The following is a 16,335-nucleotide window of genomic DNA, read 5'->3' as shown; positions in this document are numbered from 1 at the left end:
TTCTAACTGCTTAACATGTGTTAGATTAACTTAACATAACTTGCACATCACATTGTTTTTATATGTATATTTAGGTAAACGAAGTCATGCTAAACCTATGCTTAAATTAAACTAAAGAATATCATCAATAACTAAATTGCGTTGATTTTTGTTTTCTTAAATCTGTTGTACTCAGGCTATCCAGAAAGTAAAGAAAGTTTGTTGATATTTTTGCAGAGTAGAATCAAAGATGCAATGAAACATATACTGTATTTGCTATTACATTTTTTAGTCCCTGATGCTTTGATAATCATATTAGATTTGTCTGCTGACTTTAACGCTAAATTATTTTATTTTTTATAGTACCTATAGATATAGTTTCTTTAATATTTCAAAAGACTGTTTTGATAAGGCACAGCAATATTTCTAAAGTTTATAACAGCTGACTTAGTTTTGCTAATGATTTATTGTGAGTGAAGAACTTGAAGATGGAAGGATTTGTGATTTAATATAAAGAAGAGTGAAATTTTAAAAACGTTCATTTAAATTTAATAATTAGTATTTTTGCAACTTCAAAATTGAAATATAAAATGTCGATAATAAATTAAAAGATATGTAACTAAGGGAGATGAAGGTAAATCATGTATGTCAAAGTTTTATTCGAAGATTTGGTCAGTTTTTCTCATATCTGCCTACACAAGATTTAAAATTAATCAAAATCAAAATGGTGGTATCCACTACTTACCAGATTTAAAAGTCATAACTTAAACGTTTGTATCAAGGCTATACAAGTTAAATTTTGTTTCTAAAAGCATTGGTGGATGTGTAACTATTATATGCAACAGATGTGAAGATTAAAATGTTTCTATTTTGTGTCCTCTTCCCGTTGCAAAGCACGGGTACAACAGCTAGTAAGCAATAAATTGCAAGAACCGTTGCTTATATCATTGGGTATACACGTATCTACTGACGTGTATACTCAATGCTTATATCGAACTGTTATATGTACATCGTGAGTATTTCCATTAGTTGTTCCATTTAGTTGTGTGTCCATTAGTATAATTTTTTAGTTGACACTTTTAAAGTCAGCGGAAATTGTAACTGTTATTACCCTTGAAATAATGTTTGTGTAGTACTTTGCAATCCTACCAATACTTATAGAATCATACGATTACAATTTTCTGGTTAGAATATGTCGCATAGAGTGGTGACTACTGTATCTTTTTGGTTTGCTTGTAAAACAGGATCAACAGAGATTTTCCATCGACTTAAACAATACGATGCTCCCAAATTGTTCATTGCAATAACAAAATATCACACAGTTTGATGAATATTTGTGTGTAAACCACATACAGTACACCTGCATTCTATCTATTTTACCTTTTATTTTTCCAAGACTTTATAAAAAATCACGCATTACGTGATCAGTGAAGAAAGGGTGTATCCCATGTGTTTTATAGGTAAAGAAGACAAGGGCGGTCCTAGACATATATTTTTTTTGGGGGGGGGGGTCACCGGGGGCCTAAAAAGGAGGGGGTGCTGGGGTTCCCCCCGGGAAAAATATATAAATAAATAAATATAGGCTATACAGGGTGATCAACTCAAGGAGGCCACCATTGGGATATCGGAAACGGTAAGAATTAGAGAAAACTTCAAATGGGGGACATTCCTTTATTTTTGTGGCAGTTAAAAATATTATTTTAGTTTTCCTTTTTATTCAGCCGCCATTTTCCAAAATGGCGGCCAAATTTGAAATTTCTTATAGAACACCCTATATTTTATCATGTTTTCGGATAGAATAGGCAATTTGAAAACTTTTTTACAATTGACATTTTTTCGATAAACCCACTCGTTTAGGAGTTACAGCCTATGGAAAAATGACTTCCGGTGTACATTTTACATCATGTAGCTCCTAAACAAGTAAGTTTATAGCAAAAAAGGGAAGAGTAAAAAAGTCTTACAATTGCAGCCACATTCCAAAAAGACCATAAAATTAATTAAAAATGTGAATTATATTATTTAAAAACTGGCGGCAAACTTGAAAAGTGGAAAACTTTTTATTTTATAGTCCTTAAGGAATGTAGATGCAATTCTAAGACTAATTTACTGTTTCCAATTTTGCTCTAAACTTACTCGTTTAGGAGCTACATGATGTAAAATGTACACCGGAAGTCATTTTTCCATAGGCTTTACTCCTAAACGAGTGGGTTTATCAAAAAAATGTCAAGGCTAAAAAAGTTTTTAAATTGCATATTCTATCCAAAAAAATGATAAAAAAACTAAAATCATATTTTTAACTGCCACGAAAAATAAAGGAATGTGCCCCATTTAAAGTTTTCTCTAATTCTTACCGTTTCCGATTTCCCAATGGTGGCCTCCTTGAGTTGATCACCCTGTATGTATGAATTTGAACGTATGGTGTTTTTGGCCTCTAGGGACCTCAAAACGAAAAATTAAATCGGTCCCGCGGGTCCAGGTGTTACTACTACGGTAATAGCTTATTCCCTATATGGGAAATTCGCCAAAAACCTAATAGTTAGGGGCCTATATAGAACAACATTACATTCAACCAGCTGTTAGTTAAAACAAATTTTATGGGACTAAAACAAATCAATGATTAAAAAGATTCCTTTAAAAAATAATTTGAACATCCTACAATTTTACTATGCATATTTAATTAATCTGCCATCCTCATACCTAAGAATTGAATGTATCAATGGTCAGCATTACACATAGTATAAATATGTCAACTCTAAATATGTCTTTAAATTTGTTTCCAAATGCTGAATTTGTGTCACAAATGCTGAATGTTTACAGCTGTTATGTTAAGCAAATTATATTGTACTAAAAGCTAGCTTAGAAGGTAAGCGTCGGCTGCTAGACTTTTTAAAAATTAAAACTTGATTCAGAATGTGAAAAAACCCCATTTACGTTTTAATAATATATATGATAGTTTGGACAGGTTTCAACTCTTCCGAGGCGTAATACATTTACACAGTTTATTTGTATACTACATTATAACTCATAAAATAGTTCTAAAATTAAATGGATCTCCTTTTACAAGCGTATATAATAACCAGAAACTTTCAGATCGTCCTTGCGTGTATTTCATGCCACAAATTTTGACGAAAGGCTTTTTATTACATAAACTATACCTATTTACAGTGTTGACCAAACAGTTGGCAAGAAGCATTAATAGATAAGCTATGTACCAAATATGATAATTTTAGCTCTATTCTAATTATGACAAAACACGAAGTAACTAAAAGCGAGTTTTGTTGGTGTAGTAAGCGTTGCAGGAGGTCTACTTTACACTGAATCGACGTTCACATTTATTGCTTTTGATCTTCCGGCACTGTTGACTCAGCGAAACTAAACTTGTATTTTACCGTATTTCGTTATATTAAAACTGCTGTTGCATTAGGTCAAATTCCCAATAAGTCAATTTCTTTAACATAGACCACGTTTTTAGCTCGGACTGTACTATTTGACTTACTGGGACTTTTGATCTACAGACACTGCAAACATTGTAGTTTTTGACCTAGCGGCACAGGTATAAATTATTTGATCTTCCGGGACTGTTGACTTTCAGCAACATTCCCACTACAAATTACAACAATGACATAATGAAGAAATGAAGTAAGTGTAGTTTACTCTAAGTTCAAACTTTCGACATTTACATTTAACAAATATTTCATTTTATTTGAACATAACAAAAACATCTTATTTTATAATCACTATATAGAAAATTAAAAAAAAAAATCAACAAAAATGGAGTATTCTGAATTCTAGATCTTCCTATTCGTTTTAAATACAAATACAAATAATTGTCAGTGAAATGTTTGTCAAGAAACAGACCACTGTAGAAGAGAGAATGTTCGGAAAGGTAAAGATGTGAATTGCTGAAATCTGCAGTTTAGTTTAGCCTCCAAAAATGTTTATCAACATCTCAACATAAACCTGGCGAATCTTACATTAAATAAACCAACATTGGTAGTCTTCTATCTCTCAAATCTACATAGGCCTATGTATTTCCATTGTTTAAGAGACAGTTTAGTTGGAAACAAAATTATGACTTAATTATGGTAAAATGTGTGTAACCTTAACATGATTGTACTCTTGGAAACGATAGTGTTTGTGGCTTAACATTAATCACTCTTTTACGTGAGTTCAACGTTCTCAGGGGAAAATTTTAATTCACCTAGCAAGTCGTATTTTATTTGACCGCCATTTAGATTCTCCCGAATGAAACATAAATCACATAATTAATTGCTCCCATCCTGTTTGAACGTAAGTACAATTCAACTTTTGCCAGGAGAATATATCGATATACTGGTATTATGTTAATTATACAGTGTGTTTTTTTATAACGGAACTCAACCCAAATTAAAAGAACTGTGACATAAATTTCAATGACAACACAAGCTTAGGATTGTATCCCTGTTTCCTTTACTTTGCCGATCAGCTGATTTGCATTGTTGCATAGTTATCTACGAGGTTTAGTGTTATTGGGAATTTGTTAAAAAAAATAATTAATGTGGTGTTTCCCCTGTTCAAAGAGTTAGAAGAAAACGTTAAAAGGAAACATTGGTTATATGCCAAGAAAGGTATGAAATAACCCAGAAATACTAGAAAAATGCCGAAGGATCATAAACATAAACAAATTACGGTTTGGCCCGAAAGTAAACAAAACCTCAATACTAATAGTATTAATTAACATGTAATTTTGTTTACTTTCGGGCCAAAAACGTAATTTGTTTATGTTTATGGTCCATACCGGGCCTTTTCTAGTATTCGTGAAATAACCACAGGTTAGGAAACCGGATCCGCACAGAACAAAAAAAACCGAGAGCCACAATACATAGCCTATTATATTTTTGTGATAGCTTGTGATTAAATTTGGTGCAACAATATATATCAGCTGATCGGCAAAGAAAAGGAAACAGGCTACCAAAAAATAAGCTTATTTTGTCGCTAAGCCGTGCCCCACAGTAACCTACTAGTGATATTTGGCTTGCGGACTCTGTACTACGAGTTAAATTCTCCCGGGTGAACTTTGGATGACCGAATAAGTAAGTCGGTTTGACTCACACGATGTGTACAAAAGGTCACTGTGACGGTGAACAGTCCAAAGTGGGCGTTAAAAGACGGCGTTTCGCTCTGGTTTGGCAGTCGACCATTGAGTTTGGCGACTTCATTATCAGTCTTGGGTCGGCACAATTCGGACACAGTGACGCATGGCTTCAGATAGGCTTTATTCAACTTAGGCAGAGCCAAACCCCGTTTCACACTTTACGCGATAAATTGTGTTCCTGGCATATGAATTAAATTAAGTTACCACACGGTGTGGATTCTGAAGGATTGTGAATGTTTAACTCTCAATAGTTCTAGCGTTAGCCTGTATTCATGTAGTAAGCACAAATGTGTTCTATGAATGTTTGTAGTTTGTAAATTAGACAAAGGAACTAACAATACCTCCTCAGGTTAATACATTTGTGAAATTCACACTGTTCAATATACGAAATCAATTAATTAAAATAATCAATTTGTAAAAAATCAACAGAATATTTGTTAGGTCCCCTACCTAAATTGATAATGATACTGTAACAACTTTTCCCAATACTAGAAAGTACATTTTTCCTGTATTTTTTTTTAAGCGTACAACAATTTTCTACATAAACGTCAATGGTTTGCACTAGTAGGCCTACACCTAACCTAAAAGACCACTAATTTGTGTCCTCAAGCACGATGATTACAATTAACTGGGACGGGTGGCGTCGTCCTGTAATCCAGCTACTTGAGGTAACGAATTGTGGATACGTATAGGCATGCACTGTGGATGCGATACTCCCTGGTGTGGATTAACGTGAAAATTGGACCAATTCGTATATACCAAGGCAAAAACGTGGTTCGTATTCCTATTAATTAACAGCTGTGTCTAAGGAATATGTCGGCCTTAGTCACTAACAAGACTACAAGATAGCTCCACTCATCCTACACTCATCTCCATTCATACTTGGCTTAAACACTCATCTCCATTCATACTTGGCTTAAAATACCTACATTCGTATGGTCACCATTTCATTGAAAAGTATTCAAAAGTATTAAAGTATTAACAAAATCGACTATACACTTACAAAATGTGTCCCATATGAACTTTTCAACTGGTTTAGCACGATAATATTTTACGTCTGGTGAAATACACAATTTTTATTATTGTTTAACCACAAAATATTACCTTTTCGAAAAACTTCTTTAGGTACCTAGTGTGTACGATATTTTTTTTATTTAAAAGCCATACAATTAGTTTATTCACACAGACACAATAAATTTTCCTCGTGCACGATAATTTTACACAAGCTACAGAAGTTACACAATTGATAACACTACGGAAATTCGTCCCTCATGAACAATGAAATCGTTTCTATTTGTACGAATTTCAAATCTGTTTTCACTCGTACGTTAATTTTTACCAGAAAACGCCATAATATTGTTCCCAGCGTACGATAATTGTTTAGCCAGACAAGGCGCGGGGGACACGAGGTTTGTGTTGGGCCTGTGGTTAAAAATAGAATCTAATATTAGACTTTGCCGAGTAGGCAGACTTGAACGCGAATTCTCCCTTCCACCTGACACGGTTGGACATCTGGCCTTTCATTTTCACACTTCCCTGCTATGATTGACCAGTGTGTATGGAATGCCGGTGTGCAATGATGTCTTTTGAGAAGTTACTTACAATCTAGACGGATGTATTTAGCAATATAAAAATATAACGAAAGGGTAAACTTTTATTTTTTATTTCAAAATCTTTGTTGAATAATTAATTGTGCATTGTACATTGAATAGTGTCAATTTGAATATTCCTAACCTAGTAAATACAGTTAGGCTAAAATTACAATTTAAACCATAACAACTAATAAAATCAAGTTAATTGAGGAAACACCTATTTAAGGGATTAAGGATCAATTTCTATAAGACTAGCAGAATACTTGTCCTTCGTACGGGATAAAATGCATATTGCAGTTATACTCTTCATTTGCATTTGAAATGGGAGAGGACACGGTTTGAGAAGATTTTTTTTATTTACGGTATAGCCCGTAATTTACACTACCATAGCCATAATAATGTTCTACAATTGAACCTAAACAATATAAAATACCCCGCCGCAGCAAACCTGCAGACTAAGCGATGAGTAAAAATGTGTTATGAGTAAAAATTGGAACTAGTTCTTGGATCGTGTATTTTATTACTTTAACGGGAATTTTACTTTTAAAAGGGGGAAGTCGTGCCCACGTATAGGTTTGTTACATAAGGGTTGTTACTTATCTGATAGACTGGTTTAAATATCTTCCAACGAAGGAAAAAGCATAACCCATTTCTGAAGAGAAACATGTTATTTCATTTACAGGAAATCATTAGGGACTAAGTTCATTCATGAAAATGGAATTTGAGCGTGGGATAGACTTGACTCATTTCTATCGTACAAAATGTATTTTCCAGTTCGGGTGCTGACCCTTGGCCCAGTTTGCTACAAGGTGGGACTCTCGCCAGAAAATGAGACATGGGTCATGAGATGCCAAATTCAACCATGAGTTTAATGCAAAATGTACGCAACGCCACGAGACTCCCCTGACGAGGAAAACGCGTCACCGATTGTCTAAAGCCGTTTATATAATACCCCGCCGCAGCAAACCTGCAGACTTAGCGAATTTCCATCTGCCTGATTGGAGTTAAACTAAAATGTCTCCTTAAAAATATCACATTTATTCCCTATTTAAACAGAATTAGTTTAATGAGTACTTAGGTTTGCTGCAACAGGGAGGGTAAAAAAGTTTTTTTAATGTAAAATATTAAAAGGTACTGTGGTTTAGTAAGAAATTAATGTATTTTCCAAATTTGATCAAAATATGTTCATAAACAAGCAAACTACAACATTTGACTTATTCTCCATAAGAATAACATGGGAATTTTAAAATTACAATTTTTTTAAATTTTCTCCGTAACAGTTAGGCGCATAATAACGCTTCAATATACTAAATTATTTGTTGTTTTTTTTTAGGTCTACAAAATGGTAGAGAAATTGTGAAATTTTGTGTTTTTAGGGTCAAAAATGGGAAAATCCTATTTTACCCCATAAAACCCCCCATAAACTCCCGTTCCCATAGTCCGATTATCCTGGTTCACGAACCAATAAATGTAGGTCGAATAAAGGTAGGTTTACACGTTTGTAGTAAATTTCATCAAAATCGGATCATTTTTGCTCGAGTTATCGTGCCAACAGACACGTAGCCTATATAGGCATATATGTGAATTTGAACTGATGGTGTTTTTGGTCTCTAGGGACCATAAAACGAAAAAGTAAATCGGTCCCGGGTCCAGGTCTTACCATGGACTACGGTAAATAGCTTATTCCCTATATGGAAAATTCATTAAATTAACATGGGCCTTATGGGTTGTCATGCTGGTGACAAAATATAAACAGAAAGTCAAAACAAATTCCAATCACATATTGTTTTATTTACAGTGTGGGTTGAAAATAGATAAGTCTGTACATTATATTTTTGGTCGAGTTTTCAACCACGGGACGATTTCTATTTTACTATATTATTAATTTTTTGTGGAGTGGTTCAAAGAAGGAATTGTCTGTGGCAGTTAGATTAATGTATCTGTAATACTAATATGGTTTTGGAAGGGAGAGAAAAAGGTCCATGGTGGAGGAAATAGGAGAGCCGTGTGGGAACCGTCTGTGGCAGTTAGTGCCAGTTAGAATAATGTATCTACAATAATTAAATGCCATGGGAAGGGAGGGAAACAGATCCAGGACGTAGGAAGTGGTGTAGGAAGTAGGCTAGTAAAGGCGAGCATTGCAGAGTGTGGGAACCGTTTGTGGCATTTGTTTTAATGTATCTGCAATACTTAAATGCCATGGGAAGAGGGAAGGGAGGGAATCAGGTCCCTGACGTAGGAAGTGGTGTAGGAAGTAGTAAAGGCAAGCAGTGTGGCGTGTGGGAACCATTTGTGGCATTTGTTTTAATGTATCTGCAATACTTAAATGCCATGGGAAGAGGGAAGGGAGGGAATCAGGTCCACAACGTTGGAAGTGGTGTAGGAAGTAGTAAATGCGAGCATTGCGGAGTGTGGGAACCGTTTCTTGCAGTTAGATTAACGTGTCGGTGTCTGCAATCCTTAAATGCTTTGGGAAGGGAGGGGAACAGGTCCACGACGTAGGAAGTGGTATAGAAAGAGTAAAAGCGAGCAGTGTGGAGTGGGGGAACTGTTTGTGGCAGTTGGATTAATGTAGGTATCTGCAATAGGTACTAAGACTGCTGTCAGAATAAACTAATGATTTTCCTCGAGCACAACTTGGTCCCCAGGTATTTAGTAGAATACAATGGTGTAAATTTGAGCTCAAAATAACAGCTGGGTAAAAAATGGCAGATTCAAGAAATATGTGAACAGTTGTCATTTTGACTCAGTTGTTTGTTTGAGTTTGGGTTTATGGCAATGTATTTTACTAATTAAGCCTTCAATTTAAAACCTAATTAGACCTATGATGATTCTATTAAAGGAAACATGTACAGTATTTAACATTTTAATGATTAGGTATTAAAAAACTTTTCAAAACTTAAGACAAATAGCCTGATCATACTACTGGACCGAATTACAAGGGGGTTTTACCAAAAGAAAGGTTATCGGTCCTATATGTGCTTGTTTTATTTGGATAATATTTATATTAATTGGCTCAAAAATGGAAAATCAACTTTTCTTATAAAGATTTAAACCTATATAAAATCTTCATAAGAAAAGTTGATTTTCCATAAACAAGCATGTTTATTGAAAACCTTTTTTCTCAGCTCCTGTGCATCGCAGGGAAAATCTACGCATACTTTCAACTAATTTCAGCATATTGTTTTTAAAATTACCCCCCAGGCCACCTGGTGGGCCACCCCTAGCGACCCCTGTTTCAATTACGCTCTTGCCCCCCCCCCCCCCCCCCGTATTAATCCTAGGTACGCCCTTGCTATATACTATTAGTAGAGGAGTTTCATTAATTTTAAAATGTACCAAGGAAGTACACCTTCAAATTCGGTAGCCTAGTTCCTTATGATTTTGTTGCTGATCTTTTTATCCAGGAAAGTACTCGACCGGATGAAAAGCAACAGGCCATTCAATCATGGGGTAATTGACACTGCAGCCTTAAAGCCTTTAGCCATTCATGTGTACTCCAATACTCCGACCCAACTTCCCTCTCACCTTTAACACTGTTTTTGCCAGCAGGGTAATACAGTAGGAAAGTACAAGAAATTCAACAACAAATTTTACTATGGTTTGTGGGTCTACTATAAGTTTTTAAGTTGAAAGGCCTACAGTACATATGACTAGGTAAAGAATATAAATTACCAAAGTATAAGAATCATTAACTTATTAAGAACAAAAACAAGAGGTTTTTTTATTAGGCCTATTTAAAAAGAAAAACCATGCCTAACTTTTATTTATTGTGGTATAAAAACCAATTTGTTAAAAAGCTTAAATAAAGTAATTTTTAACTACTGTGAGGTTCTTCCCTATTTGATTTGTTGTATTGGTAACGCTACAAAAAAATATTTTTAACCCCTCTAACAGGGTGGGAGGTATTTGGTGACCTAATTTTTCCTATTAAGTGACCCCTCATTTTAAAGGGTTTTTAAAAAGACAATAGCCTAATGCAAACCCAAGGTAGATAAATTATCTCACCCCTAGCAAAAATTGCAGGTAGGCCTACTGTATTCCCAATTTTGAATTAGGCCCTAGTGGAATTGATGTTTTTTCACATAGGCCTAAATCAAAGTTTGTAAGTTTGTTCAAATAATTGTGCAATATGAATAAAAATATAGGTAGTAAATCACTTGTGGGGCCAAAGTGTCTTTTCAACACTCGCTCACTTTCCAGCCTCAGCTTCACCTTGATCGTAAGACTTTAGCTCGGGGTTGAAAAGAGTCACTTTATGTCTAGTGGATGAAATTTACTAAGTAGCCTATTTAAAACCAAAAAGAAATACCGTAAGTTTGCCAGCACTGTACCTTTGAAATCGCTCTCTAAATATAAGTAGAGGGGTGCTAAACAGAATTACCCTTTTAATTTAAAAAAAAAATCATTAAGCTTTAATTGCAGACTTAGTGGATATCAAACTGTCTAAATGGATTTTAGTCAATTTGTCTAAACCACATTTTAGTCACAGTGTGGCATGCATGCTCTTTTTCAAATATCCATAAGCTATGACATTGCACTATGGGGACATTCAGCTGCCGCAAAGACATCTAGCTCCTTCAGAAGATGGCTTTAAGGGTGATTACGTCCGCTTGGCACCGTGACCACTGTAGGGCTATCTTTAAGGATCTAAAGGTTCTGCCCGTCTACAGTCAGTACATCCTTAGTGTCATATTACTCAAGAAAAACTCAGCAAAACTTGCTCAACGTGAGGACCAAAACTCGTACTTAACACAACATAGCCATCTCCTTGCCCTGTCCAGATGCCGACTTGCCTGGAATCAAAAGTGCTACCCTTACTAAACAAGCAAACTCTACACTAAGGGACTATTTGGGGGGCAGATCTCTGTAACTCTGTAAAAGTGAACTGGATGGCACACCACAATTTGGCAACCCGTCGCCATCGTAGTTATTTTTATAGGTACCGGTATGTTTTAATTTAGTTTTAATACCCAACCTAATTAACGCAATATTTTCAGACTTTGTCTGTCACCGATGCGGTATTTCCACCCGACTGTTTTGAATATTGTTCTAAGGTGAGGGAATGAACCTTTGTCAATCAATTTTCAAATGACAATTAACATTTAACAGCTCTAAAACTCTGGGTAAAGGGTACTAGGTCAACCCAGCATTTTATTAACTAAATTTAACTTAATAACTTTACCGTACTGCATTTATTAACTAGGTTGAATGTTGTGTTCACGTGTCGACACTTGTTCAGACTACAAGCGTCTAAATTTAGAGGAATTTAGTGTCAGTTCAGTTGGATTACTTAGACCATAACCTTGTCATGTAGAGCTATAACTTAGGCCTATATCAACCCACCTAACCTTCAGTTTAGACCTATTAGTATAGGATTCGGGCCAACAACGTCATTTGTTTATATGTTTATGATCCATACCGGTATTGTTCTAGTATTCGTGAGGCCTACTAAATGGCATTTTGAATGTAGGAATTGTATTAAAGCCTATTCCTGTCCAAAAATAATGGCTTATGTAATTATTTGTTTTGAGAACAAGTGACTTCAGCTTTATTTTTAACCAATCGAGCTTTAAAGCCGATTAATCTGATACAAACAGAATGCCCATTCATTACGTAATAACTCCTATGAAACTGCAAACAGCAATCTGCCTGACATAGCTATGTTATATTAGGCCTACACTACTACTGTAGGTTTAGGCTTTGGGTTAACGAGTATTGTTAGTGTGGTATAGCCTACCATTAGATCTGAACTGTGTACAGTCAACAAAACGCAAGATCTTGGACAAGATTATTTTGTTGGTTAAACATTTAAATTGTTAAGTGACTAGGCCTAACTAACTTGAATACTAGCACTCAAGTAATAACTTATAAGTGAAATAAAAACTATTGGGGTTAGCACTACAGGTAGACTATTCACTGATTCCAAAAATTTAACCTTCTCGGAGAAGTCTAAGTAACTTTATTAGGTTAGCAAAGTAACATGTTAAGCTACATCCAAGTTACTTAACAAAGTTGTAGTGTTGATGTCAAGAAATAGGCCTAACTTAGTTTTTAAGCGTTTTTAGAACGTTTTAGATGAGTTGGGGGTGATAAACATGCAACCTTCAGACGCTAAGTTTCAAGTTTGCACTATAACAACCCAGCTAATGCTTAAGTTGTCAATAGCTTGAATATGCTACGGTACCAGTATAGGTAAGTTAACTTTTTCTATTAAGTTACCTACCACAACACAACAGAACATCACACTAAGTAAAGCACTGGATTCATTGGATTACAATGAATAAGAACTTAGCCACTTTCTGAGGCTTGAATACTTTAAATGCTCTTGTATACAAATGAGTTCACCCCATCCCCAGTTTATAAAGGCGGCTATGCCTCATTAATATATGAAATAGCCTTAACTTAAGTTACTATGTCTAATTCCTAACCTGAACAAAACTGTTAAAGATTATGTTGATAGAATCAGGGATTAGAGTTTTAATACAGTATTTTTAAAAGAGGCTTAAGATAAGGCTAAAATAAAAAATACTGTGTGATGCAGTGTCATATCACAAGCTTATCAATATTCCTTGAAATGAAAAGTGGGGTATCAATAACCCAAGTATGGCCTAAGTCCAATTGTGTCTGGGGTTGTTTTGCTCAAGATTGAACAACTGCACAAGGGATGTTAAATTGTATAAAAATAAATGCAAACCTTGCTTTCTGACGGGCATTTCGAAGTAACGTATCCTCCTGTGTCGGCTTTGTTGTATTTTCGAAAACACTAAAACAACACCCCACTAGCAGACGAGGTTATTTTTTTAGAATAGAACCTCTGAGTGTTGGGCACCAAGAGATAGAATTCACAATTGAAAGTGAAATTGAAGTATATCAAAACACTTACACCACGCACATTTGTATCCCGTCGACGATATTATTTGTTTCACTGCACTCAAAACCGGGATAAACACGGGACAACGGTCAATGGCGTCCACAAACCGTACGCAAACTACAGCAGACGAAAAGTTACTGGCGACTGACGGGATTGGTCAGGTCGATTAAGGGATTACGTCATGTCATAAACAAAAGTAAAAATTATTTTTGTACGTATAGCCGTATAGCCATGTTTCTATGAGAATTTATTTTTGGAACAAATACCCGCTTGAAGTAGATAAACCATAGTGATAATAGCTCAAATACTTTACGGATTAAAATATATATGTATATATACTTTTTCTTGTATGCTTATGTTGTAGTTTCTATAATCAATGGTGCAGCTGCAGCGAAGATCTTTGAGGATTGTCTTCCTCTCATGAGGAACCCATGGTCAAGGCTGAACAATCCTTTGAGATGTCTAAGAACTGGTTCAGACTTCGAAAACTAAGTCATATAGGAAAATGAATGACTGGTAAAGACAAACACATGGTCTGCAGTCTGGCTCGAAATCTTATTCCTAGTAACCTCCCTGGATATAAATTAGAAGTTACGCATACTTGCACCTATCATGTTTGCCATCTTATTGTTTCCGTTGCCAGTCACTCGAGCAAATGGCATTCATAGAGGCAAAGTTCGTATTCAATCATTCATACTATTTTGTCTATTTTTTGCCATATACGAATAAAAGTGAACAGTGATTATGTTTTATTTAATATAAATCACACAATTACCCCTTTGTCCTATTAATTTGAGCGGGTTTGCTTATACAAAGTAGCTGTTCTAGGAGTGGGCTACCAGGGGCTTGGGGGTGTGGAGCTCCTCCCAATAATGGAGGGGGGTAAGGGGGTTCTTTCCTGGGAAAGTTTTTTTATATTTTAAAGTTTAAAATAATTAAAGGCCGTTTAGTGACTTGCTAACACCTAAAATTGTGTCCGATTGACCCAAAAACTCCCATTTCATCAACTATTTGTCATGATCAAGCGTAGAACGTCAACCAATCACAGACCATGATTAGCGCATTGGTCAATAAGCAGTCTACTTTGATTCTCTTTGCTCAGTGTAGACACCCAACGATATAGTTTCAAATAATATGCTACTGGCGCTACCGCTGATGACTATGATACCTGTTTAGTGTCATCATAGACTAGCATGTTTTATCTATGGTAGTGTGTGTGTGTGTAAGTAGTAGCTAGCAGACAATTTGACAAAACTAGGAACATGAAATCGACTATTTCCCGTCCTCGCTGTCAAGCTCGGGGCTCCCCAAGTAGTACACATCGTTGGCCCAACGTTGGGAGATGGTCGGCACGGTTGGGAAATGGTTGGCAGAAATTTTAACGATTTGCCAACGTTGGCTCAACGGAAACTGGTATTCGTTGGCCCTACAAAGGAAAGAATCGTTGGGCCTTCGTTGGGTTTTAAGTATAAAACATTCTAAAACGCATTTTAACGAATTAATTTATTTAAAAGTACATAAATGTTATGACAGCAGAATATAAGACAAATATTGTAAAAATTTGGATCTATAATAAATGTAGTCAGATGATGTTGTGATACTAGATACAGCGGGGAACACCTGCTTAACATATAATAATTATAATAATTCCTTTTTTTATATTCTTTAACTTATTTGAGCAAATTGTTAATAGTTATTGGGGAAAGATTAATTAATTATATAACAATCGATTATAACAGTAACCTACTAATCTAATGGTAATTAAAAAATCTATATTCAAATACTAGTATCCTCTCCAACTACCAGAAAAACAATTCAACTGCTTAAGGCCTAAACAGATTAACAGATTCATATTATACTGTAGCATCAAAAATAGTTTAAGTACTGTATTGTGACCATTGCACCTGTCGGCTACTCTTTGACCACTTGAAAACACTCATAATCAATAAGCACAGTTAGCTTAGAGGTAAGGCGTGAGGCTCACAAGGCGAAGGTAATGGGTTCGAGACCCGTTCCGGCCAAATAATTTTATCTAGTTTTTTTTCAAAATTAGTTTTTATGAACTATTTAATCAATTTTGATTAAATGACAATGTTAACATTGTCTCACTCTAATTACTTTGTCTCACTCCAGATTTGCAACATGAAGGCACGAAATAGTGAGCGCGTAACATGCAGGCAACGTCGTATGCGCGCGAAATACGTTGGCAGCACTGGCTGTAAATCAGCTGGTCAGCTGTTGTACTGTTGTATTTGTCACTATGTCACTTCAAATTAAATGTTATATTAAAAGTTCACTTCTGTGTAAAAATAGGTTATGTTTGTTCATGTTTCTTCACAAATGTTTTTGTTTTATGGTAACTGTAGGAAAAGTATAATGTGCAACTCGAGTTCAAAGTGCAATTGCCTCACTCGAGAAACCATTCCTCACTCGCCTACGGCTCGTGAGTAAGGATTTCTCTCGAGTGAGTCAATTGCTCACTTTTCTCACTAGTTGTACAAATAACTATTTCTTTACACTTCTTATGATTTTTCCGTAATCGTTAGGCATACAACAACGCTTCAATATACTAAATATTTGCTTTTTATGCTTCTCAAAATGGTTTGGAAAGAAATTGCAAAATTTTATATTTTCAGAATTAAAAAATTTTAAACCTTCATTTTACCCCATACAACCCCCATGGCCCCATAAACCCCTGTTCTCACAGTCCGATTATGCTGGTTTGCAAACTCGTTCCAATAAATACAGGTGAACAT

General features: G+C 35.3%; 1 protein-coding gene across 1 annotated transcript in view; it reads right to left on the bottom strand.

Moving 5' to 3' along the window:
- Positions 1-13,697, bottom strand: part of LOC128991144 (disks large 1 tumor suppressor protein-like) — a 166,096-nt gene extending 152,399 nt beyond the window's left edge. The window contains exon 1 of the mRNA XM_054413907.1: positions 13,403-13,697. Coding sequence (XP_054269882.1) covers positions 13,403-13,421 — 19 coding nt within the window. The 5' untranslated portion in view covers positions 13,422-13,697. The remainder of the gene's footprint in view (positions 1-13,402) is intronic.
- Between the last annotated feature and the right edge of the window lie 2,638 nt (positions 13,698-16,335).

The sequence above is a fragment of the Macrosteles quadrilineatus genome, unplaced genomic scaffold (genome assembly GCF_028750875.1).
Source record: "Macrosteles quadrilineatus isolate MER2022 unplaced genomic scaffold, UCM_ALF_1.0 Scaffold_3__2_contigs__length_128488019, whole genome shotgun sequence".
In the NCBI taxonomy this organism is placed as follows: domain Eukaryota; kingdom Metazoa; phylum Arthropoda; class Insecta; order Hemiptera; family Cicadellidae; genus Macrosteles; species Macrosteles quadrilineatus.
This window is presented reverse-complemented; position numbering and strand designations above follow the sequence as displayed.